At 37.2% G+C, this 26,215-nt stretch overlaps 1 protein-coding gene across 2 annotated transcripts in view; it reads left to right on the top strand.

Moving 5' to 3' along the window:
- galt (galactose-1-phosphate uridylyltransferase) overlaps positions 1 to 22,550 on the top strand; it is a 30,738-nt gene extending 8,188 nt beyond the window's left edge. The window contains exons 4-8 of one of the 2 annotated variants that reach the window (XM_016677058.1): positions 6,207 to 6,329; positions 14,125 to 14,257; positions 16,427 to 16,510; positions 21,183 to 21,337; positions 21,797 to 22,550. In XM_016677058.1, coding sequence (XP_016532544.1) covers positions 6,207 to 6,329; positions 14,125 to 14,257; positions 16,427 to 16,510; positions 21,183 to 21,337; positions 21,797 to 21,877 — 576 coding nt within the window. In that variant the 3' untranslated portion in view covers positions 21,878 to 22,550. The remainder of the gene's footprint in view (positions 1 to 6,206; positions 6,330 to 14,124; positions 14,258 to 16,426; positions 16,511 to 21,182; positions 21,338 to 21,796) is intronic. The other variant, XM_007563265.2, reaches the window with a different exon arrangement.
- The last annotated feature ends 3,665 nt before the right edge of the window (positions 22,551 to 26,215 follow it).

Raw genomic sequence — 26,215 nt, 5'->3', positions numbered from 1 at the left:
ATTTTTTTGTGGCATAATTGCTGGAATTGATCATTGCACATGCATCAAAAATTGGATTTTGCCAAAAAAAAAAAAAGTATGAGATTTAGCTGCTGCAATAAAAGCTACACTTATTTTAAAACTTTTTATACATCTCTCACAGAGTTTCCACCAAACTTAGAGCACTTTGCACTTTAATAACTGTTAGAAGAAAAGAAGGCTACTGATTTTACAATATCTTTAAAATTGTAGAATGTTGTAGAATAAGTTAATCCCCCTGATATTGTGCCAGTTACAAAAGGTTTCCTTAGGTCTCCCTGCTCAATATCTACACCTTATGTAGAAACCGAGGCTTATAGATACTTTGTAGACAGAATTACATTATTCCTCTCATTCAGAATGTCTTTATAGAAAAATCCTGTCTTCAAGTTCAGACATTCACGAGGGGCAGCTGCTTTCAAAATGCAGAATGAGTTTAAAATGGCATAAAACAACACTTACCACATGCACACACCTTCATCTGCACGGGCCCTAATTTGCAGCTCCTTCACACACACCACTGAAGAATCACAAAAGTGTAAGAACAACACGTCCAGGTTTTGAAGTCAGAAATGTCACAGCGTCGGAGCTGTTAATTGAGTCCTCATCCAGAAATCAGATGCAGCTGTGCAGCTTTGCCACATTATGCGTGAGGGGATATGCATAGTCACACCTATATTACAGCTCCGATGCTTTGCTCGTCTTCATGTTTTTCTCTTCGGTACGGTGATTTAGGAATCTCAATTTGGAGAGAGAGACATTTCTTGTGACGCAGAAAAGTTGCAAAAAGACACATGGAGCAAAAGGATTTAATTTAAAATGTTATATTGTTCACAAAAAAAGTCTGATAAATTAAAGCTCCCTATGAGGATAGTCATACCTGTTGAACTTTTTTTTATCACATTACATCCCCAAACTTCAGTGTATTTTTTATTTTTTTGGGAGATTTTATGTAATAGATAAACACAAAGTTAGGAGTAATTATGAAATGGAAAGAAAGTGATGAATAGTTGCCTGACGACGAACTTGGCACGGAGTGCATTACTCAGAGAAATAACCAAAAAAAAACCATGGGAACACTGAATCAGCTGCAAAGGTCCACAACTGAGGTGGAACAATCTGTCAACAGTTATCCACGCCACACGTCTGCTCTTTGGGTGCCTGGAGAAAGCCATTAGAGGTCCTGTTTCCAGTGTGTCACAAGCCACAACCTTGAAGAAGGTGCCCCGGTCAGTTGTGACCAAATTTGACAACAACCCTAATTAGTGGACCTTGAGACAGGATGGCTGTCAAGCCATCTGTCACAGCCATGTCTATTTGACTTGTTGTTATCCTCTGCTCTTTATAAAGATGTCAGCGCTTGATTTCTTTATGATCTTGAAACACCTCTAAATGTTACAATAAATGAAGGACTCCTGTTAAGATATTATGTGTGTGGTAAGACACAATTATCCCTTCCTGCTTGGTATCCCAGCTGAGATTTGTTATACCCCATGTACATCTTTCCTGTGAAAGCACCCAAGAAAAAGTGTGTGTGTGTGTGTGTGTGTGTGTGTGTGTGTGTGTGTGTGTGTGTGTGTGTGTGTGTGTGTGTGCGTGCGTGTGTGTGTTTGGTGGTTTAGCCTAGTCACTCCTTCACCATTTGCAATTCCAAGAACTAGAAAACACAAACGTTTAACAGCGACACTGGGTTCCTGTTCGAAACAGGATTCCTCCACCATATTTAAAGGTCTTTTACATTAATAAACATCTACAAGAACACAAAGATCAAAGAAACAGCAGCTTTCAGGTCTTCTAAGGTTTAAACTAAAAATTAAAGCTGGTTGTGTCTTTTCTGTTTCTGTTGTCCCATATCTACAATTATTTACCAATCCGCATGAGAGCTGCTTATTGTCTCAAAGCTTTTAAGGTGCTTCAATTTTCCCCTTTAGGCCTTGAATGGAAAAAACCCCAAAACTTTGAGATCATTATTTTTAGTAATGCAATTTTTATATTGTAAAACCTTTATTTTAAAATGCTAAGTTTCTTATTGCACCTATTGAATCTGTGAGAAGACTTGCAATTTTCTGTTGACATATGCTGTGCTCAACCTGAGCTATTTTACAAAGGAGAAATGAGATGTGGAAAGCTAGAGACGCACCCCAAAGGACTTGCAGCTGTAATTTCAGAGAACCATGCTTCTTTAAAGTATTGATTCAGGGGGTGGAATACAAATGCTTTCTTCACTTTTCAGGTTTTGGTGAACATTCCTGACAACCCTCTATCTTCTTTTTCCCTTTAGCTTTGTATTAATGCACTGCTTTTTGTTAACCTTTTACTTTAAATGCTTGAAAAATACAAATTTATAGAATACTGAGTATCAAACATGAGTAGAAAACTGCATACTTGTAAAAGTACATTAGGGTTTCTCTAGAAACACAATGACGAAAACCAGGTCTTCAGTGATCAATAATAAAAAAAAGTTGTCTTCTCATTCCTCATCCTAAAATATCTACTTTCTTCCCAACTTCTGAATGATTCCTATAAATACTTCTGAATGATTCCTATAAATGTAGTTAGATGTGGATGACAAAGACAAACCCAGAGCCTAAATGAGTCTGTTCCCTAGTTTTGGCAAGATTGTAGAAATTACCACCAGATGGCAGTATGTCACTGGAGAAAAATATGGTTAAATAGATTATAAAGTATAGCTGCAAGGTGAAAATCCTGCCTAATTTTAATTTATAAAGTATACATATCTTTTCATATCAATATTTCATTTTGCCTGGTTTAGTTGTAAGGAATCAATAGCTTCAATTTTTTGTACACCTAGAATACAATTTGGGTCCAGTCTGAGAGAACTCTGAATACATTTATGTAGTTTGGTTTCGTCTTTTAAAATAATGTTACTTCCTTATTATATCTGTCAGCGCATTAAAATCCATGAGTTTGTACAGTCACGTTCCTCCCACCCGCAACCCCATGGTGAAAACCTTAGAAGCATTGATGTAAAACTTTGACTAATGAGAAACAAAAAAAAAAAAAATCTTAATCCTGTTCTGTGGGCGGCATGGCTTCTGATAACTTTGGTCTCACAGGATCAGAGAGGGAGAATGAAAACATATGCTTCTTGAATAGTAATCGCCCTATTTAACTCCAGTAGCCATCAGTGTATATGCGGTTCTCTGTGTAGCGTTGCATTTGCTCACATGAGCAGCAGCGTTGAAGTTAACAGACTTACGGAGTTGAAACGTCTATCAAAAGAAATGCCTTTCTCAGAAGTTGCATCTTCTAGTAAAGGATTATATTTTGGGCTCTCTTTGGTGTGTTATCTGGACTTTGCATGATGAAACAACTGTTGTCGGGTAGATGGATAACTGCATGCAAAGACAGAGGTGAACCAATAGCCTCAGGACCAGTTTTAAGAGCCCAATATTCAAATAGTCCTTGTTACACGTGCCTGGAGTCTTATAGCTGGTCAGTGTTTGTGCATTCTACTTACACATCATCTATAGCTGTTTTGTTTTGCCTCTGCATGATCTGGTTCCAAAATCCGCCTTTTGCTAGAACACATTACTTTACACATGTCAACAGTAATTATAGGGAGAATGGAAACATAGCCGGGATAAATGAAAATAATACTCAATTTATATTTTCCGACTTATAATGAATGAGACCGTATATAGGTGGTCTCATTCATTTAGCTAAACATCTAAAACCTGGTTCAAATGCATATGTGAATGGCAAGCAAGACCGAGACAGATGCTAAAGCAGGAAGCCAACTATAGCATAGGGCATTCTGGGTAAGTACAGCCAAAACAAACACGCAAGTCTAGCACTAGTGGGATAAACCGCTCATAGTCTTTTACCAAAGACAAAAGGAAAATCCTTTAACCATTAAAATCTCATGCCACTCCATATTCGTTTACATTTTGTGAGGAAGGAAGTTGCGCTCACTTGTTTCCTTTAGTGGTCTTTGGTGCAGCGCCGTCACTGTCAAGGGGGCAAACCGGTTTTGCTAAGGGTTTAGTTCGTTTGACACAGTACAGTGTGAAAGTGAACTGCACCAGCAGAAAATGTAAAGAATGTTGCAATTTTGGTACTCATTCAAACCATGTCTACTGGACTATCATTTCTGAAATCAAATGTATTCCCCAATTTGATGATGGTAATCCCCCCACAAAGTAGATTACTACTACATCTTTCCTCAGAGAGAGTCTATCTAGCTTTCTGCGTATGTCTGCACTGTTTGCCGTTTTGCATAAGTACCAGATTTTAAGTGTGGATTTTAATTTAATTATTTTTTGTTTTTAATTTTAAGAACCCTGAATACCTCTTGTTCAAAATTTCTTTTTTTTTTTCATTTTCTAAATTACCTTGCAGCCCTGAGTCTGCAGTTGAATTGTGGGGTTGTTTTGTACTGCTTGTCTGCTTTAATTCCCATTAAAATGCCATGAAGCTCAAAACCGAATTGTGCAAATGTCTTCTGTTATGTTCATTGTTGCCCATAAAAAGCTTTGTGAAATGTGATAGAAATATGTTATGAGGGCCAAAGAATGTAGGGGTATAATACAGCCACACCAAAATGCAAAGCAGTGTTTCTGTCTGTAGAGCGAATAGAGCTGAATATTTATTTTTTTTTTTTCAGATATGTGGCATCTCGTGCTTTGAAGCGTCATGCATAATTTTCTCCAGGGATGCTAAATTGGAGAAATTGCCAGCATCTCATTTAAGGTGAATGCAGTCTGATAAGGAGCACCAGTTGGTGGCTGATGAGAGCAATGCTGGAACAATGTGTTTGTTTCAGTTAGCAATCAGTGTGGCTGATTTAAATGTGTCTTTTGCTTTAGTGTTATAACAGATAGGGGCATAACTTTGCGTGAGCGTGTGTTTTTTTTTTGTATGCGAATGAATATGCAGCAATGCTTATGGGATCAGCTTTAAAGAATTAGCTCATTTAGTGAAGTGGTTGGTTTTCTCTTCACATGCACAAGTGAACTAAAAATGTATGTAACATATTGGACGCATGTCATATTTCCACATTTAAGTTGTCTTACATCATTGAAAGAGAACGTCCGGACCGAATGTGCTAAGGAGAATACAGAGCTCAATAACAAAGCCTACAGTGTGACAAGAGGTGGGCAGGCAGTCAATACTAATCTGGGAGGAGAGATTCAGAAGCATCTTCAAAAAGACATTCTGGTTGAGGAAATGGGAAGGGAATGGAACAGGGAGGAGCATAATCAGGAGATGTGAAAAGGGTGGCAGACAGGGGGCATTTGAAGGTGGATAAAATGAAGGTGCCATTGGAGCATACGTGTTGGAATTCTAATGAGGAACAAAGACCCAGATAAAGACCCCGTGACTACTAATGCAGGGTTTGTAGTAATCTCTTCAGAACTGTAAGCATTCAATTTGTTGTTCAGTGAGACACAGTTGCTATTTTTGCTGATTTGGAACATAAAAATGCTTTTGAGATGGTCTCTGGCATCTTTATAAGGTTTTTTGCGTTCAGAACAGTCCTCACTTTTTTGGGCAACGATTCAGCAAGATGTCTTTCTTGGTAGTTTTTGGTCAGTTTTGAAACAATTATACCTCTAAGTTGCTTCTGCTTTGTGGAGTGCACATCCCAAACCACTTCATCTGAAAAGCGCTTGATTGGATTCAGATCTTTGACAGCGGGCACAATTGAAACTGATAAACTCACCACAAACTTTTGAAAGTAGCAGATTTTTGATAAAAAAAAATCTGCTACTTTAAAAAAAATAATAATAATAATTGGGGCCTCTGCCAGAAAATTGAAAATGGCATCCAACACAAATGAACTCAAAGCCATCCATTTCCCATAGAATCAACCATATCCTATAAAAAACTGTGAGGTAAGCTGAAAAGAAGAGCTTATAAGAAAAGATCTAAAATTTTGGGCACTCTGGAGTGATTGTGGAAAGTTTAACAAACAATTCTCCATCTGTGGATTTGTACTTCCAAACTGACAGATTTAGTTATTCAAACATTCGTGGATGTTGATTCATTAAAGTTTTTTGTTTTTTTTTCTCTCTCACAGGAAACGACAACAAATAATGTACAAATTCTATTACACATATTAGTGTTTAAAGGAAACGGGTCATCAATAAGTTTCCTCCATGTTTTATGAATATTTGTTTGAGTCAATGCAGAGTCTCTTTGTTTTCTTTCCCTTTCTGTTAAAGGTGTGGGCCAGCAGCTTCCTGCCCAATGAGCCTGCTGTGTCTGACCGCTGCCAGAGAGCATACTACCAGAAAAACGGAGAGCCGCTGCTGGTGCAGTACGCCAAACAAGAAGCAGAGAAAAAGGTACATGTAAGATAATAAGTGGACATCTTATGTTCTTTCACACTTAGATTGAGTTGCAGTGTCACAAATTACTCTAAGCTTTTCAGCCTAAACAGTTTGACAATTTTATTTTTATTTATTTATTTATTTTTTTACATCTAATGGCTCCTAAAGTACATAAAATCCTCACAATCCAAATGGTAAAACAAGAAGAGCATGCAGGTCACACAGCAGCAGCGATATTCGTTCCACCTTAAGTCAAACATTATTCTGAAAAAAACATCATGTTTCCTTCAGGGCAATTTCTGAACGACCTTTAAAGGTTTACAAAGATGGAAGCGTTGCTATGGCAATGGTATTTTTCATTTCATTTAAATCAAAATCTTTGCCTCAAAAACATGGATTTTATCTGCATCTTCCAACATTTAATGTAAAGGGGAGTGAAGTGTAAGATAAAGGAAAAAATAAAAGGCTGGATTTGCTTTTAATATTTTTTGGAATCTAACCCTGTAAATTTGTGGGATGTGTAAAAGTAAAATCATCTGATGTTTATCTGACCTGTGTTGTTAAATTAGGGGGTAAATGATGCTGATAATTTTCCCATGCAAATTATTCTAAAAGTGCTTTACTGCATAAAATTATGATTAAAAGATCCCATTTAAATAATGGTACCACAAATCTCACAAATCTCCCTTCATCCCTCTACTTCCACCCTTTTCCTCCTCACCCCCTTTTTTTTTCCCTATTCCATCAGTCTCTTGATTTTCCTTCCTCTGCCTGTCTCCCAGTCAGTGAAGCGTGTGATTGGACGGCATTGATGCTCATTAGCATAATGCTGCAGCGTCCGTCTTCATCCCACCTGAACATTAGGGAAACTGTGTGAGTACATTTAGGGTGCTCACACAGATTTTTAGCGTGTTGCCAAATGTCATATTAGTGAACACTCGCAAAAAAAACCTTCTGCATTGGAATTAGACTTGACAATTTGAGGAATATTTTCTCTAACTGTTGGGGAAAGGCTTTTCATTTCATTCTAGCATAACTAACGTTGATTTTTGGCGATGTTGTTCTTGTTGTAGCGTTTTAAAATGTGTTGGCTCTGTAGTAGGTTTTGCTTTAGCCCTCACGATTTATCATTGAGCCAAAATTAGACATGCTGGATCGTACGAACTAAACGAAAATGTACTTTCTTTGTAAATGTGGGTCAGTTTCTGGTGTAAAAGGTGTACCAAGGTTTTATAAAGTTCTGATTTCAAAACCACTAAAATGTTAACTCAAACTTCTTTGACTTTTTAAGTGCTTTTATAGAGATGTGAGAAAAAGTACTGGACCACAGAGTATCACAGCATTGCACCGACCCGAGCTGTTAGTGCTCACTACAACAGGCTCCTATGCTTTCCCCAGACACAGAAAAATGACAAATTTAACTTTGGATATTTCTCCTCCACTCACAATAAACACTGATATTGATGCCATTGGAACAAAAGGTGAGCCTTCAATTATTCTTAAAGTAAAGTCATTTTGATGTAAAGTTGGCAAGCTACAAGCGGGATCTTGGTTTAAATGCAGATTGCATTTTTTTTTTATTCAGACCTCAAAAATCAACTAATTAACCTGCCAGTATCAGCTCCCTACTCTGTACTCACCAACTTAGACTCACTTCTTGCTTTTAACAGCTACTTGTTCCTCTGTTCTTTGTGGCATAAATTCATCACCGTGTTCGAAACATTCCACAGAGATATCAATCCTTACTGACACGATGGAATCACACAGTTGCTGCAAATTGTTTCACATTCATGATGTGAATTTCCTGTTCACTGCATTCCAAAGTGCTCTATTAGGTGGGGATCTGGTGAGGATGGAGTACAGTTAAGTCATTGTCATTGTTTGAGATCATTTAAATCTTCAGCTCTGCCCGTCTGGCTTTCAACACCTGTGGAGTTTTGAAGCCAGAGTTTTGAGTTTTGTGTTCATAAAATTCTATTGAAATGGTCTAAAATTTGTAGCTGCAACATTAAAAAAAAATTGAAGAGCCATCAAGGGGTATGAATGCCGTGGTAAGATGCCGTCACCTCCTCAATATTCTAAGTATAAGGTCAAATTGTTAGTAAAGTCTAAAATGAACTTAAAAGATTTTAGATCCAAAGAAAAGCAAAATCATGAAAGTTAGAACAGAATAAAGAAGAGCATGGAGCTGTAAACACAAGTCAGAAAGAGAGATACAAGATGAGGGTGTCAGAAGAAAAAAGCCAACAATTTGTTCAGGGGATAAGCTGACCTGTTCTATTGGAACTATGGGGACACTCCTGTTTGCGTGTGTGTGTGTGTGTGTGTGTGTGTGTGTGTGTGTGATATGGTAGGTAATATTAAGGCTTTGAGAAAAACAGAGTAGACACTTGAATCTCCTTGGGAGCTAGTCATGGGCACCAACCTTTATAAAATCAGAGCGAAAGCCGTAAGCACAGTGTTTGTGTGTGAGCGAGTAGCCAAGAATGATTTGTCAATAGCTGGCTAGTGTGTTGTTGTGTGTGTGTGTGTGTTTGTCTCTCTTTCTTTGCTTTTGTCTCCCTGACCCAAGGTTAGGGAGCCTAAATTGGCACATCGGAGTGTTTGGAAGACACTGAATTGGGCTTTGGTTCCCGGGTGACACTCAACTTTGAAACAAAAACTTTCTTAGCTAATTGAATAAAACTCCTTGAGATTGGCCGTGTTAGGGGTCTCTTTTAGGACATCCTCTGCTTCCTCTCCTTGTCCTCAGTTCTTCCGTCTTGAGCTTGCCCCTTTATAATCTTGCTAAAAGGATAGCAGGGAAGCAGTGAAGACAGGCAAGTGCAACTAAGGTCAAGAAGATGAGCAGGAGAGAAAAAAAAAATGAAATATTGGCCAGAAAAGAAAATCAAATGAGATGATAAAAGTAAAAAGTAAATCTAATATTACAACCATGAATTCCATAAGGATTTTATGTGACAGACCAACACTGTGTAGCACCATTGAGGCAGTTTGCTTCAAGCCAACTAAGGTAAACAGCAAACATGTGCATGAAGGAGCTCTGGTCAATTGAAACTTTTTAGTTTACCCACAAAAGGCTATGTGTAAAGGAAAACCAAGTCCCGTCTTTGTTGCTAAGACTAAAAAAAAATTAAAAAAAAGAGAAGAAATCAACCCAAAAAATATCTTAAACTGTAGGACTGTCTTATAACAATGTTAAGTCAAGATTATTTGCATAACACATTACAGCAAACAGGCATTTCAAATGCTTTACGTGATAAAAATGTAACACGATAACCAATTATGAAGTAAGTAAATATGACATTTGTCAAGTCTCATCATTAATTACAATTATGCAAGATATTTTCTGATGTTTTTGGTATGATCTGTTTTCTACATGAAGCTGAATATTTTGTGTATTTCATTAAAATGTTCCATCTTTGGAATATTTTAATGAATCAGTGTTGAGCAGATAAATAAAAGACAAAAGCAGTGTAGAGCAGTTAAGTTAAAATAAGAAGACACAAAAAATTCACTTTAAATATACAAAGTTAATTTTTTTTTTGCTTCCCTACTCTCATTCTACCCAACCTAAATCTTGATAAAATACAATACAGTTTAAAATCTTGACAGCAAAGTACTAATAACAGTTTTTTTTTTATTATTATTCACTAAGTAGAGTCCAGTAATTGTTCACTTCCATTAAAAAGCCAAGCAATTTGTGGTTCTGTTAAATTACTGCTTCCTCTACAGTTATTATAACACTCCTGTTTTCTCTCTGAATCCATTAATTATTTACAACCCCTTGCTGTGAAAAGGTTGATTTCAAATTATTTTTGACATTTGCTTTAAACGTTCCACCATCATGCCGGTCCACAAGAAACGGTTAAGGTTAAGTGACTGCAGGCTCTTTCGTCTGCGATCATGAAATACAGTGACTGCTGTTGAAGCATCTGAAGGTCATCATAGGCCGTCTGCATGACCCCCTGCAGCGGCAAGCAGGTTTGCAGATGACGCAGTCAGTATGGGACTTTACGTCATCCTGCACTGTTTGGGAGAAGGCCCAGCAGAGACCCTACTTCCAACAGCGACTCAAGGAGTAAAACCTTTCAAAGGAACTGTTGATCATCATCTTCACAGCCATTTTTTCAGTCTGTGGAGTAGCTCTAGTCAGCTACTCCACTTTGAAACAAAATAAGCTTATTCGCACTACCACAACCTGCCAGTTGGCTGCACAAGCAGGTATCCATGTGTGTACACACTGTTTTTATAGTTTATGCTATAAATTAATACTTAATGTTTGCATACCGTGAGCGAGCGTGTGAAGCTGCTGTCAAATTCCTCATTTGCGTGCTCAGTCTTTGTCAATAAATCTGAGGGTGCGTTCACACTGCAGCCTGAAGTGACCCAATTCCAATTTTTTGGTCACACTGCCAGTAAATGCGACCTGTATGCGTTCTGCAGTGTGAAGGGGCAAATGACCTGAAAGTGTCCTGCATGCAAAGTAGGGGCGCAGTAGCGTCAGCGTTCTCAGTGTTCTGCCAACCGCCATGAAAAGAAGAAGTGCTCAGTGTTTGTGGAAGTAAGCATGGAGGCTAACGGTGGAGCTTAGCTTACATATTTGAAGTTGTTGTCTGGCCGGAGCAGCATATTAACAACTTAATCCTCATATAGTCCGTCATGGTTGTTGTTTTTCTTTCCACTTGCGTGTATCAGGATGCAGTATAGTGAGATTTGTTGAGAATCAGTGACGTTCAGTTTGGATGAAGGCGACCTGGACGTTAGGTCGCATTTGAATCTGATACGTATTGGATATGGGTCACATTCGAAAAAGAATCCGACCTATGCTGTTCACACTGCCATGAAAAGATCGGATACAGGTCGCATTACGTCAAAAAAATCGGAATTGGGTCACTTCAGGCTGCAGTGTGAACACATCCTGATTCTAATTTCTAATAAAAAAATATATAAACTAAGGAAATCATCAATTTACAATGTTGGAACAAGTTTAAACAGGAAATAAGACACAAAAATAATCTATCACCAAATGACAAAATAAGTAATGAATTCACTATTAACATCACAACTAACTTTGATATTTTTCGTCCTGCTCTCAAATCTTTATAAACGATAATACGTCATCTCTTGCTTGCGGCACTGAAGTATATATACTTGTCAAATCTTTTTTTGTTCCATTTCAGCTCCTCACAACACTGATGGTAAATAGCGGATGAAATCAAACATCCTACAACCCCATGTGTTGTATTTGAATAAGGCAACTCCTCACAGTGACTGACACATGGAAATATCTGGACTGCTGCAGTTCTTTTCAGCCAGTGGTAGCTCATTATTTTTTGTTTTCTCTTGCATTTGCTTGACAGCTTAGTCTTAATAGACTTGGAGCTGGTGTTTTCTTCAACATCAGGATGCTCTTTTGCACAAATAACCATAATCAGTTGTGTGCTATCTCCTCACAACCAAAGAGCAGAGCGATTTTGGATGGAACAGCTCGAAAAAGCCTTGAATTTTGTCTTAGTTGAAATCCAACTCCACATGTATATTTTGGACTGTGGAGAGAAGCAGATGAAAGAAAATCCACGGTTAGCCAGAGTGAATTGGGGGATGAATGGTGAATAACTGATTAATAGAAAAGTGGAAAGATTGATGGAAGGATAGATGGAAGGAGATAACGATGGGTTAGTTGGATTAAAACCGTGTGAAAGTGAAAGTAATAAAGTCAAAACTAATTGACTCCTGTGAAACATGCATGTGTTTGAAATAAAAAAAAAAAAACAAATAAAAAAAAAAACAGTAACCATTAATGCTGTACATCCTGCTTTCTGTTAACTCACAGGACCAAATTTACAAGGATGTCAGTTTTGGTGCCCCACCTAAAGGAAAAATCTTTTTACCAATTCAGATTTACTACTATTCATTTTCAAATACTTGTTTATATTAATTAAAAATCCTGCAATAATACAACTCGAATGATTTGGTTTTGTATAGAGTTTAATGTTTCTAAAAAAGTGCATTCATTAAGTAAAAATCTTTGCACCCACTCCCCCAAAGAAAATAAGATTAAAAAAAAAATGGGACTGCAAGCCCTTTCTAAAGTCTGGCCCAACTAGCACACCACCATTTGGCCAGTCTGGAAAAAAGTTGTTAAGATCTGATAAGCAATATTACAATAACAGAGGTACCATAGAGCAGTATCTCTTTCTCTCTCTCTCTCTCTGCCTCTCTTGCATCACCACACACACACACACACACACACACACACACACACACACACACAAACAGCAGGCTGTCTGATGGATTCTGAGAACAAGGTCAGGTTGTGTTTGTGCTTACTCATCATCTGGTTACATTTAGCCTTGGACACGTTCTGCATTCAACATTTTATGGTAATTACACTGTTTTCCCTACTGACCAGTTTGATTATCATTTCAAATTCACTTTTCTGTTGTTTTGTTTTTTTAATTACACCAAGTGGTAGTTTGTACTTATTATTCCCTTTTTTTTAATAGATGTAATACAAAACAATAAAGACTTAAGTATCTGAGCTCCTCCATATGATTAATATGGATGCTGTCAGTAAATGCAAAAACAGCAGTATGGAAGAAAACAATACAAATATGATTAAAATTAACAAGATTGCACCACCGTTGAATGAGCCAGATAAAGAAAAAAAGTGACGTTGGGTGGTAAAACTTTAGACTCCTGCATTCATGTATTATGGGTTCTAAGGCTTTAAGCATTAAAACAGTCCTAATACACCCCCTGTAGTATCACACTGTTTCTGAATATGCTGCGATGCATCCCAAGTAGGCAAAGAATTGGATTAGTAGATTCAATTGACCAATACTTGTTCTCAGAAGTCGTCTGAATAAATCTTACTGTAAATGCAGCTGCCAAGGGAAGCTCTCAGAGATTTATTCGAGAACATCACTGAACAAACAGATCAACAGACATGTCACAGGTGAAGTTGTGGCAGGGTTTGGGTTGTAAAACAATATCCTTAGCTCTGTATATCTTACAAAATCCTGTTCAAAATCCTGTTGAATGACAATTTCAAACCTATCCAGACCTCGCAGTCCAACTGAAGAGAGAGACATAATCAGAGAAGCAACCAAGAGAGCTCTCAACATGCATCAGCTTGACAGAGCTGCAAAAATGTTAAACCTTAATGTTTCCATTAACACTTATCCCATAGTGAGTCACGGTGGTGACAGTATCATGCTGTGGGACATTTTTTTCCCCCCCGACAGAGACTAGAAAGTTGATTAAAGTTTATTGTAAGATGGAATGAGCTGAATACAGGGCTATCCTGGAAGAAAGTTGGGTCACAGGTTAATTTTCCTGCATGATTGGCACGGTAACTTCATAACAATAGAAATGTTTTAAACCTATTAATCTGTAAGAACGGCCCAGTAAACCATCAGACCTAAATCAAAGAATATCTGGCAAGACTTTAAAAGTTGATGTTCACCGACAAACATAATCCACAGCGATGTAATTTAGTTTATTGTGTCACCAATAAACTAAACGGTTCATTGGCGTTTTAAAGACTAAGTATGGAAGGATGGAGTTATGGGCATGTTTGTAAGGGACAAAACTTTTCACTTTATGAATTTTAATAGAAAATCTAATCTACTTTAAAATGTTCTTCTAAAAGTCAAAAGCAATGTTGAAGTGTCATTACTTTACTGATTTTAAGAATGAATTATGCTGTTTTTACATTTGGCATTTAAGTATCTATTTTAGAGAACACTTTGCTCTTTGTTCTTAAAATGTAGATAACTTGCGTAAAAATCTGTTGTTCTCTTAGGAGCGTGTGGTGGTGGAGAATTCTGATTGGCTGGTGGTGGTCCCATATTGGGCAACGTGGCCCTACCAGACGTTGCTGTTACCACGACGACACATCCTCAGGATCAATGAACTGACAGTAGAGGAGCGTGACAGTAAGTGTGTGTGTTTGTGTGTGAAAGTACTGACACAGCGAGTGACAGAGAGAGCAGGGAGGTGATTAAGATCTGTCTAAGGTGACTGAGTGACTCAGTGAAGAACCTGCAGGTTTTACTGATGGTCATTCATGTCATATTCAAGCTTCTCAGAAACCAAAATGTAATTTGTAACTTTTTTTTACATGGCGACTTAACCTCATGAAAAGTTGTTTTTAATGGAAAAGCTTTACTTAAATCAAAACAAATTGAAAGGATAATTTTGATGTTATTGTAATTTAAAACAGACTGTAGTGATTTTATAACTATTTGATCCTCATATCTGCCTGATAATGTCACTAAGTGTCTAGGCGTTGATTTTAAGATTGGGTAACCTTTATCTATTTGCTGAAAGTTTCACTTTTTCAGAGCATGAATAAACTGCAACATGCTTTGAAATAGCATAATAAAAAATATGATTCCCCTTTTTAAAGAGCCTCTAACACCCTTGTCCATCTTTTGACTTTTCTTTTAAAGACCTGCTGATACTGAAAATCACTGCCTTTCAGTTTTTTTCTAGTCGGTAACAGCGTCCACATAAAAGGGTGCTAATGTCAGCACCACTTGGTAGTGCTTAGGCGTGGTGCGTTTACTGATCGGGAAAACATCAGATGTTTCAGTTCCTACAAACTACTCTGCATTTGGGGAGGATTAAATGGAAACGTGTCAGATTCCAGTCAACGGATGAAATCTGTGCATCTCTATTTAATCTCGTTTCTAACATAGTTCAATATATTTGTCATCAGTCTCTTGTGAATTGTCCAAAGAAAATAGAGGTGCTGAAATATACACTGTGCAAACATGTAGAATTGATTAGCTTTATTAATATGCATAATTAAAACAGTTTCAAAATATGAGAAATATGTTAAAAACTGATTATCTCCTATTGAACAAATTCACAGATCTAAAGAAGAGTCTGTATAATTTTTTAGATTAGCATTTATTTAGTATTAATTAATCAAAGATAATTACACTTTCAGTAAAGAGACAGAGGTTTATGCAATCAGTGTTTTAATTTATCTTCAATTAAAAATATTTTCTGGTGATTCAATTAAGTAAAAATAAACAGAAAAACAGAAACAAGCATACCGCCACTGGTTTTCAACAAATTAATTAAAGATAAAAGGGGAAGTTTTATGATTTTGGAATAAAACATTTAAAATATTGCCTCGGATTATTAAAAATGTAATCTAATCAAATGATTACGACTCTTAGAGTTCCACTATCTGGTATTAGCTCAAGAAGCAAAATCTCGGAGAAACGTAGAGGATTTCAAATTCACTCATTCCATGTAAATGTTGTCTTGACTGCCTCTTTCCCTCATTCCTTCTTTTCTTCCTTGTGTCCTTGCTACTTGACTTTCTTATTTCTTTCCCTCCTTCTGACCTTTTATACTGGTCTTTTTGTGGCTGTTTTTTTCTACTTTGTGTCCGCTTTGCCTTCCTCCCTGCCTTTCATCCATCTGTCCGTAAATAAAAGTGTAAAATTTTTACAAAAACAATGTGTAAAAATCTATCTAATATCTGGAACCGTTTTTCTGCTCAAGGGTTTCAACATGTGATTCATCAATCAATATCTTACCGATAGTTGAGGAGTATTTCCAAGCTCGCTGAATTTCTAAATCACTTAGATAATATTAAGTTCTTAAAGGATGTAACACGAATTGACAAGCATTTTCTCTTGATTTCATTGCACTTTGATATAAAATAAAGTTATATCTTGGCGTTTTCCCGGTGTGGTCCGCATGGATTAAGAGGCTGTGAAGACAATGAAATTTAAAAGTGACCAAGAGAAAAGCAGTTTTTGTAAGACACTGTCTTTGCGTTAGCTGCAGATTTACTGTGTTAAGATTATTATCTTCATCACAAAGAAATAGAAACTTTAAAAGCCGTCAAATAAGTACGAGGTTTTATAACACACATTATTAACATGAGATGGTGACATTTTGTCAAATTTACAGCACAAAGTGATATTTTTGTCCATTCTTAGAATTTTACTTCCATAGTTACACATATATGATAACACAAAAGTTTATTCCATGTTACTTTGTGCTTTAGTATGTTCCCATTCAAATCAAATTCCTTATTGCTCTTTTTCTTTTTTCCTGTACTTGTATGGTTGTTTTATCAGGTCTGGCAGCTATCATGAAGCAACTGCTGACCAAGTACGATAACCTGTTTGAAGTTTCGTTTCCGTACTCGATGGGCTGGCACGGTAAGACAATTAGACAAAAGCTTTTTGGTGGTTTTAAACATAATCCCTTGTGTTACAAATTGAATGGGTTCTTTTTTGCATTTTGGATGGATTAGTGGATCTGAATAGAGATTTGTAGCAACAAAGACTGGCTTTAAGGACTCTTACTTTTAATTGAAACTTAAAAGGTAAATTCACCTAAGAATCCTTAGAGAGGATGTTCATCTGTGACTGTAATCAATAGTGTGATGAGGAGGAGTTTTTGCAGTTACAACTGTAATGTACTTCCATTGCCACATCAAATTAACCAGCAGTAAGAGGATCAAAGGTGCTTTAGGATTGTGGCAGTCACACCCTGCAGGTTTTCAGCTTCAAATCCTCTCCAGCTCCACTTCTTTACACTCTTCATACAAAATCACCAGAAATGACTTATTTACAACCTCCTTAGTCCTGTTTTTCCATCTCCTTGCTTTTTATTATTATTTTCCATCCTTTCTGTTTTTGTTATTTTATGTCCATTAGCTCCACTGTCCTCTCTTCTCCTTCTCTCTTCACTTATCTAAAGATTTGCACAAACAAAGTCAGATCAATATAATTTTACATGGTATTTCTCTCTACATCTCCATGTTTCATCAGTCTTCACTCAAAACTGATTTTGCGAAAGCAGCCATCATGCAACACAAGCATCACATATGAATATGTATTTACCCGTCAGATGTCATGGAAAGATACGAGTTGGGGTGCAGTGTACATCTATCAGAGGTTAGATAACCATTGTTGCATTTCAATCACTGCCACCCTAATAAATTATATGAGAACCCTCTCATCTTTGATGTCACCCTCATACTCGCCGTATTACCACTTCAATGCACACCCAGACAGACACGCTGGAATATTTAATGCATTAAGAAAGCTCTCTCTTATGTAAAGCAGGAGGTCTCGCACGTAAAGGGCACTCACTTGTGGTGTAATTCCAGACTTTTAAAGCAGATCAAGCAACAGTGCAGAGACTGAAACTGCTACATGTTCTTTTGCATATTTTAATGATAAAGTGTCCAAAAATTGGAGAGCTGCTTTGACCTTTTTCTGTTTTATGTTAGGAAGCACATTACCATCGAAATTACCCATCTACTTGAATAAGTGCTGAAGTTTCATTAGCCAAGATTCATTGTTTGTTGTTTGATTTCATAGAACAAAGTTACGTGATGCATCAGTCAGCCTTTCACTGACCAGTTTAATTTGCAGTTTTCTTTAGCGTCTGACCATCTGATTAAGATTTTCTTTATAGGATTCTTAATGAATAGAATAGAATAGAACATTATCACACAGGAAGTCACGGGTTCGACTATATGCTGTCGTGGAACTGTTGAATGTAATATTGTAATTTTCAGAAAAACCTAAATTTGTTTTTATTTACTATAAGTTAAAAGGCATAAATAAAGATGACCTAAGATTAGCTCTCTACATGTATCACTTGTTGATGCGCAGATTCTTTCCGATTTGTTATTTTACCCCTCCATTTCTGAATTATTTCCTTTTAACTTTCAGTAACAGGCTGGTCAGAAATCGTGCGTGGCCAATTATGCAACTAAAATAACCCGTAAGATTGGAAAGAATCCTGCTTGATTTAGTGAACGGGCTCACAGACTAGCATTAACTCACACAAATTTAAATTCACTCATGGAGGTATTCTTTTAAAGCTGTGATCTACTCTATATCAGTTTAAGAAAATAAAGCCATACCTTCTTTTAAATCTCAACACCTGGGTGGATTTTATACAGTTTTTAAAATCTTCTTTCGTATTTGTTCTCTTTTTTAAAAAAAAGAAAGTTGCTCTCTGCAAACTAGCCGAAATAAAAGGTAGTTGGTAAAGAGAAAGATGATACAGTATGTGGTTTGGCTGAGAGGGCAGAGGGCATGAGAGGACAAGCCTAGCTCCACTTTATTCCCTTTTTTTTTTTTTTCAATCATATATCAAATATTTACAGAAAATCTTAGTTTAAACTTGCCTCAGGTGGTCTTTGGATACGTTTTGGCTTTAATCTCATATTCTGTTTTGCTGCTCAAGGCTCAAAGGTACAATTCATGTCAGAGGGATTACAGTGATTTGCTGAAAGTTATGGGTTAGAGGACTGGAGTCATGCTTATCGTGGTTGGATCTTATCCCACCTCCACACATAACGGCTGCAGTCATTATGGCATTACTAGGTCGCAAGCTTGGTTTGCTTTTCCATGTGCAGCTCATACCAAAACTACGTTTGAATCAGCTGCACCACACAGTCTTTTTTTATGATTAGCAGTTTGTTTTAATGATTAGCAGTAGCCTTGCCAGCTGTTTGGTTCAGAAGCTACACCTGACCGTCAAAAACGTCAATGACCCAGTAATCACTGTGAAAATCATAGGATAAAATGTATTAATTGTATTAAGAATACTTCTCCATAAGCTGAACTTTATCTCAAGTTAACCAGCTTCTCTACAATTGATAGCAGGTGTTAATTCAAGAAGGCTAAATGCCACGACTGAATGAAAAGGTGCTTCAACGAAGCATTAGTGCACTTACACAGCAAAGTTATTGTACCTCCATATTTACATGATTTCCACTACTAGTTTGTTTTCCACTTGAAAGGTAGATGATATATGTCACATTATGTGTGGAAAAGATTTTATAAGAATTTATCCAATTCTAATTGCATAAAATCTGGCCTTTCAACAGAGGTCTGAACACTTTATGAAGTAATAGGGTATTTCATATCACACATTTTTGTTTCAACACTTTTTCTTTGGAGGTGAGACAACACCTACGCATATGTGGTATGTCAGTTTGGTTCATTAGCACCCTCTTTTTTCTTGTACTTAGAGGAATTAGTGTGTGAAAAGGCTGAAATTGGGACAAATGATCAACTAAGAAAGCAAATGAGAAAAGTTTAGACTGATTATAACTTAATGAAATTATAATAAAATGGACAATGTATTCTTATCTTATTGTTGCACCATAACCAAGGACTCAGATAGGGTAAGATAATTATTTTTCAAACAGTGCTGAGATATTTTAAAAAGAAACTGCAGCTTGTTCACACACTAAACCTGCCATATTCTTTCTCCTCTAAAAGTATATCATTGATGAGGGGATTGTTGAAATTCCTTCTGTGTGCGCTCTGACCAATCGCTTACTGGTTTCTGGGAATAGTTTCCTGAAATCTTTGGGGATTTTTAAGACCAGGGATTCTGAAAACCTCCCTTATTTAGTAGTAGAACCATAAAAATAATATCCTTTTGTGTTTTGAATCATCATCTTTCCTAAAAGGTCAACACCCAATTCATCTTAAACTTTTGGACAGATAAGCCTTACATAATCTTTTGAACTTTTTAAACAATGCCGAGTTAAATGTCCCATCAATGACATTTGGCCTTTGAGGCAGTAAACTTTATTATTCAAAAGAGCAGGTTCTCCCTCAGAATGTTAATTTCAGAAACTGGACTTTTGTTCAGATGGAAAGCTGTTTCCTGACACTGTTTGCATGCAGGGAGTTTGTTCCTGTCACACTGGTTGCCGCTGTAATTGATGGCCTACTGTCTAGGGAAACACGCTCATACATTAATAAGCATTGCATCTACAAATAAACCTGGAGACCATTTAAAACTGGGTAATTGTCTTCTAATAGGAGTGCCCATCTGTGTTCATTCTTTATCTGTCTGCTTCAGGCTCGTCTTTGTTCCTTCTTTCTTTATCAATTAGTTTCCTTTATATTGCTCCTCTGCCTCCTTTATCTGTGTTTGATTAGTCCCCATTGTCAGTAAATGGACTCAAGAGAAAACACTTTCTTCAATCTCTCCGGGGATTTTCTTTTACTTCCATTGTGTTTTAAGAGAGCTGTACTCCTGTTTCTACTCTACTGATTATTTTCATTAAGTTTGTATAGGGTAAAATAAAAAGGATACTTAAATGCTATCGTTGCACATTAGTGAACATGTATCTTGTTTCATAACCCTCTGAAATGGGTATTTAGTGTAATTTTAGTGATGAAAAGTGATCTTAACACAATTGTTGAACAGCCACCCTGTGTTTAATCAGATGACTTCTTATCACAAAAGGATGTCGCAGTGAAAGGTCTGAAAAGATTGAGGTCATTGACGTTTTCCTGTCAGATCAGACACACTGATAAAGGCAGAAGCATGAGCCAATACGTCTCATGCCACAAATCTTCTACAAATCTCCTTCAAATCTTCTGTTTTGCTAAGAATTTTTTTGAAAATCACAAACTGTTCCAGAGTTTTATTTTCAAAGTTACTGTATAAAACTGCCGCTTTGGCTTAACCTCCAATTTCTTCTTATTATTATTTTTTTTTCTTTTAAAAAGGAATATGTTAGCTGCTTTCTTAATGTGACGTAACTGAGCAACAGTTGGCATTTATAACATGACATTTCTACTATGTAGTCCAAACCTGACTGTAGGTGGTTTGGGATTTGAGGAGCTGTCTTCATGCAGAAAACAAACCTTCATGTCTGCATGAAAAGATTTGATGAGCAATTACAGATGCTTTTGGAAATTGGAGTGTCTTATGGTAACCTCAGTCCATTTTAATAAGCTGAACAGTCAGCAGTTGGTATGAACAAAACCTTTTAATCAACATAAGGGCCGGTCTCCAGTCTTACGTTACCTTTCTTTCCCCTCTGTTATGTTTATTCTTCAGGAGCCCCAACTGGCCCTCATTTAAAAGAAGACAACTCCCACTGGCAGCTCCATGCTCATTACTACCCCCCTCTGCTACGTTCAGCCACAGTGAAAAAGTTCATGGTGGGGTACGAGATGCTCGCCCAGGAGCAAAGGGATCTAACGCCAGAACAGGTAACACACTTTGCATTGTACAGCAATCTGCTCGTACTTTGTGTTCTGCAATACAGGACGCATAAGGATGTACTTCTGTGCTTTGCAAAAGTATCCGTACTTCTTGAACATGTCCACATTTTGCCGCATTACTGGAGAGCTCTCACGTTTATAATCTAATCTCAGAATAAAGACACTCATGTCATACCGTGAGAGAACTGTCACATAACAGTGAACAAACTTCATTAAGTGGGCAAAGAAACGCAGTGGATAGATTAGAAATTACATTCTAGAGAAATTTTAAGATTAGATTTTGAAATAATGTCCTAAACTTGTCCCAAAATGGAAGGAGTTTTTCCATTTTTGCTGTTAAAATTTCCAGGTTTAACAGTTCTAGTACATGGCATACAAAAAATAAGCCGTTTCTTTCTTCATTTGTTATAATTTTAAAATCCACCTTTGCTTTTCTTTCCATCTCAGGCTGCTGAGAAGCTAAGGAATCTTCCAGAGGAGCACTATAAAACAAGAGAGAACCGTGATAAGGAAGCACAAAGGAAATGAAACAATCCCATCAATTCTTGGAAGAGCTCCGTTTGGAGGCCTACCTACTGAAATACGCCTTTATGAAAACATACGGAGCAACTGATGGTGTATTCCGCGACAAATTACATCCCTGACTGTTTTAAATGCGAGTCTAGACATAAACAATGACACCAAATGCATGTAAGAACTGGAAAAGACTTTAATCAGTTCAAATCTGAGTTTCCTCACCACAGAACAACTTTCACGATAAATCAATTGATACATCTTGTTGCTGAAGGATGGTGTGGAGAGGTAAGTTTTTGGCAAAGACCAAAGTCAACGTAAACAGAGTGTAATGGGATTCGGTTTTCTTTCTAACTTAATGCTGTTGAAGGCAACTTCAACTTGTCTGTGAAGTTGAAGTTGCCAAAGGGAAAGGCAGCATCTGCAGACTCTGTCTAGTATGCATTTAAATTCCACTACAGGTTTCATAAATATTTTTTGCTCTTCTGTGTGCTTTACATACTGTTGGGGAAAGAATTTTAATTGGATTTTTTTTTTTTTTATGTTTTTTTGTTCTTGCTGCGATTATTGATTTTAAATAAAATGTAACTTGAAACCCACACTTTGTGCTTGTAATGTAAAATGAGAAAATGCTCTACTTTTCTCTCATCTATTCTGTAAAATGTTTTATGGCGAAACCCGTGGCAACAAGCGCCTGTTTAGCAACAGAATTCATTTTAATTCAAGTAAAACCAAAACATTTATTTAACAAATAAGAATATATATGCAAAAGAAATTAGAAAAAGATGGCATTTCAATTGATTCAGGCCTTGACAAAATGGTTAATGTGTACTTTGCTGCTGGTATTATTAATTTGCTTTTACCAGAGAGTGACATCTATGCATCTGCAATTCTCACTGAGCATTTTCCCTCCAGCCTTCACTGAACAAAAAAAGTTTTACCGAGATCTAGGTTGGAAGCACAGCTGCTCTCTGTGGGATTTGCCAAAGACATGGAAGGGGAAAAATAGGCAAGTACGGTCGGAAAGTTACGCCAGCAAAGACTTCATGCTTCACCCAAGTCAATGCACCTGGCGAACGTTCGCTCCCTGGCAGACAAAACGGATGATCTCTCTCAACATAAGAAACTCCGACTTCTGCTGCAAATCCACTGGAATCTGAGTTTCTTGTGCTGCGAGAAAAAAGCAATTAGAAACGAAAGGACAAAAAGGACTAAAACTCAAAATGTGAAAATCTTCTTATTCTAATATTGACCAGAAATGTCAACGGAGAGCCTCCCATTCCAACACCCATCCCAAACGGTTCTTTTGAGTTTTGGTGGCTGGGGAGACCATTGGTAACACTGGTCTTATGTTAAACTAGTTAGTAACCAAAGCTTTTTGACATGGTTTATTTACCTTCTGGAAGCTCCTTTTAGATGGAGAATCCATGTTTTTGTGTCGTTTATGCTAAGAATGTGGCAACTGAAACCATTTAATCATTATTAAAACCATTGCTACCTAAATGGGAGATTTGCCAATTGTAACAAAAAAATAAACAAGTGTACGAAAGACAGTGGCAGACGAGTGAACATCCTTGAACTTGTATCTTCTGCAGTTTAAAAAGACAGTGGTCTCAGCTGCCTACCAGAGCACAGCCATCCTGGCTTGACATAAAGGGGGAACACTCTAACTGTTTCTGGAAACCTTATTCCACTTGCACTGAAACATTTTTGTTCTGCAACCGTCAGGAAAAGGGATCTTATCAGCTTTTTCCCATTTCCGATTTAATGATACACCAACTACTTTCCTCCAGGCCAGCTGGAAAGAAGTGCAATACTTTATCCTTTTGGGATTTTGTCTAGGAGGGTGTTGAAATTCAGCTGTGCACCTAATGAAAGAAGTTGCCATAACCACACTTGCACTCTTATATAGACAATGACACAAATCAGTAAAACACACACTCACCGCCTTCATTATTCATACTCCTTTCCTTGGAGCAAAGTCTCAGGTTTTTCGTTAAAATATTGATTCCTGGTTTTGTTATAATGTGCAGTTGAGCAGCAGAGGGTGTGGGTGAGGTTTACAGGCTGAGGGGTTCTTGGAGGGCATGGATGTTACCGTGTGTGTGTGTGTGGGGGGGTGTAACTCCTTTTTTATGTACTATGACAGACTTCATTCTTTCAGGTCAATATTTATCCAGTCCTTCAGGCTCACCGTGGATCCCCTTTTCATCTATTTCATCACTCTTCAGGGACTGTCCTGTGAACGCATGTCTCTGTGTTGCAGATATATGCCTCTATTCCCTCACAGCAGGGAACACACGAGCTTCTCTCTGTGTGTAACTTATTTTTGTCTCTGTTCTGGCAGAAGAATGAGCAGAGTTTGGAAATTCTGTGCCAGATGCCTTTGGCTTGTCTTTTTCATTCAGCTCTGGTGATGAATTGTATTCCCAGTCCTGCTTAAGAAGCCAAATTGGCCTTATGAAGCCTAATTAGTATCATCTGTATGTCTCCGTTGCAGCATCATGTCATGGAATACTAGTGGATTCAGAAAAGAAAATATTTTAAATCTTTTTAAATGATTTCATATAGTGGGGGATTTCAAATTTTTACACCTTTTTTTAATGTACTACTAATACACTTGAACCTAAAACTGGTGATTCAGTTGTAGGTTCACTTCTGCTTGCGTTACTGTCAGTAATAAGTTATGATATTTAAGAGGGATTAATATTGTTCACTTCCTTTTTAATAATGGTTTCAAACTGCAATGTTTCAAAGCTGTTTCCTTTATGACCGGGATACTGTAAAGTTGATTAAATTTGGCTAGCAAGGAATATATTCCGTTTTTTGCTATAATCAAACAAATAGAGAGGACAAAAGAGAGTTTGGCATTTTGGAGTTGGTGAAGGACAGCGTTAATCAGAAGCACCCAAGAGGCTCGTGGCACTTCTGGAAGAGTGGCAGACATCCAGAGCTCAGGTTGGGGAATCTGTCAGCAGGACAAATATTTGTTTTGGACTCGACTGATATGAGCTTCATGGAAGAGTGACTGGTGAAACTGTGTGATGGGAGCCTCCAGGTGTTGGAATATAAAAAGACAGTCAGAGGTTATTGGAAGATGATGCTAAGTACAATGCAATAAGAAAAAAAGGCAGCAAAATATTGCCTTTGGGTTTTATGTCCTATTATATATGCTTAGGGTTGGACTTGCTTAGATCAAATTACCTCCACATGTTATTAGACTGGGCATAAATCCAAATTAGATTTGGTGACAACATTTGGAAATGTATTCATAGCTCCACAGCAAATCAGACTGAGCTTGAACGATTTGTTAATATGCATCATTTGAAGAGCTGTACCCCATCAATCTTGCAGCTGCAAATGCAGTGCTTCTACTAAACATGTTACCAGTGGGGTTTAATACAAATGCACTCCACACTTTTGGGATATTTGTATGAAATCCTTACACTTATGTATCATACTACTTTGTACTCACATAAAATCCCATTGGAATGCAATGAATTTTGTGATTGGAACATAACATGGAAAGTTTTAGGGAGAATAAAAGGTTCTGCTAGTTTCATTTGGCAGTAAAATTTGATATATTTTTTTTATTTATTTAGGTAGTCATTTCTTTTTTCTTTCTTTCTTTTTTTTTTTTTAGCCATTCCTGATCTCGCTTTGCTTAGAGCTTCACACTGACAGAAAGCAGCAGCAGCAGACTTCAAAATAAAACTGAAAACTTTCACAGTTGGTTCCTGGAACCATGTAGAGCTGTGTAATGACAATAGAGAAGGAATGATGGGTTTCATTGCATGTGGAGACTGTGGTTACAAAAGTGGTGAAAAACTCCCCAAAAACTTTGAAAACACGATGCACACCAGTGAGAGCTGGCTCATAGACGGAGCAAATGACATTAAAAATGGTGGATCTGCTTTGTGTGCTGGTGTCTGCTCAGAATGTAAATGAACAATAGAGGGCAGTAGGAGACTTACAAACCACAGCAATGAGGTACTAGACAGATGAAATTCAATATTAATGTAAACTTAATCTCGAACCATTTCTCTGATTTTTTCTTTCTTTCAAAAAGTGTTTATACCCCCTGGTCCCTCTCCAGAAAAAAAAAATCATCAGTTCTCACTTTGCATCCACAATTTATATTAGGAGTTTATATTAGTATCAGACTAATATGGAGTAGCACATTGTGAATTTTGAGGAAAATTCATGGTTTTAAAGAAATGTTTACATGTAAAAAAAATCTAAATTTCATGGCCTGGGCTGTTTTCCAGCCCTGATGGATCATTGCTTTGTTCAACCACCTTTCATTGCAGTTAAAGCTGCAAATCCTTTGGATACGTATCCATCAACTTTGCA

This window comes from Poecilia formosa, unplaced genomic scaffold (assembly GCF_000485575.1).
Source record: "Poecilia formosa unplaced genomic scaffold, Poecilia_formosa-5.1.2 Scaffold146, whole genome shotgun sequence".
NCBI lineage: Eukaryota > Metazoa > Chordata > Actinopteri > Cyprinodontiformes > Poeciliidae > Poecilia > Poecilia formosa.
Note: the sequence above shows the minus strand (reverse complement) of the source record. Positions and strands in the feature narration are given on the sequence as shown.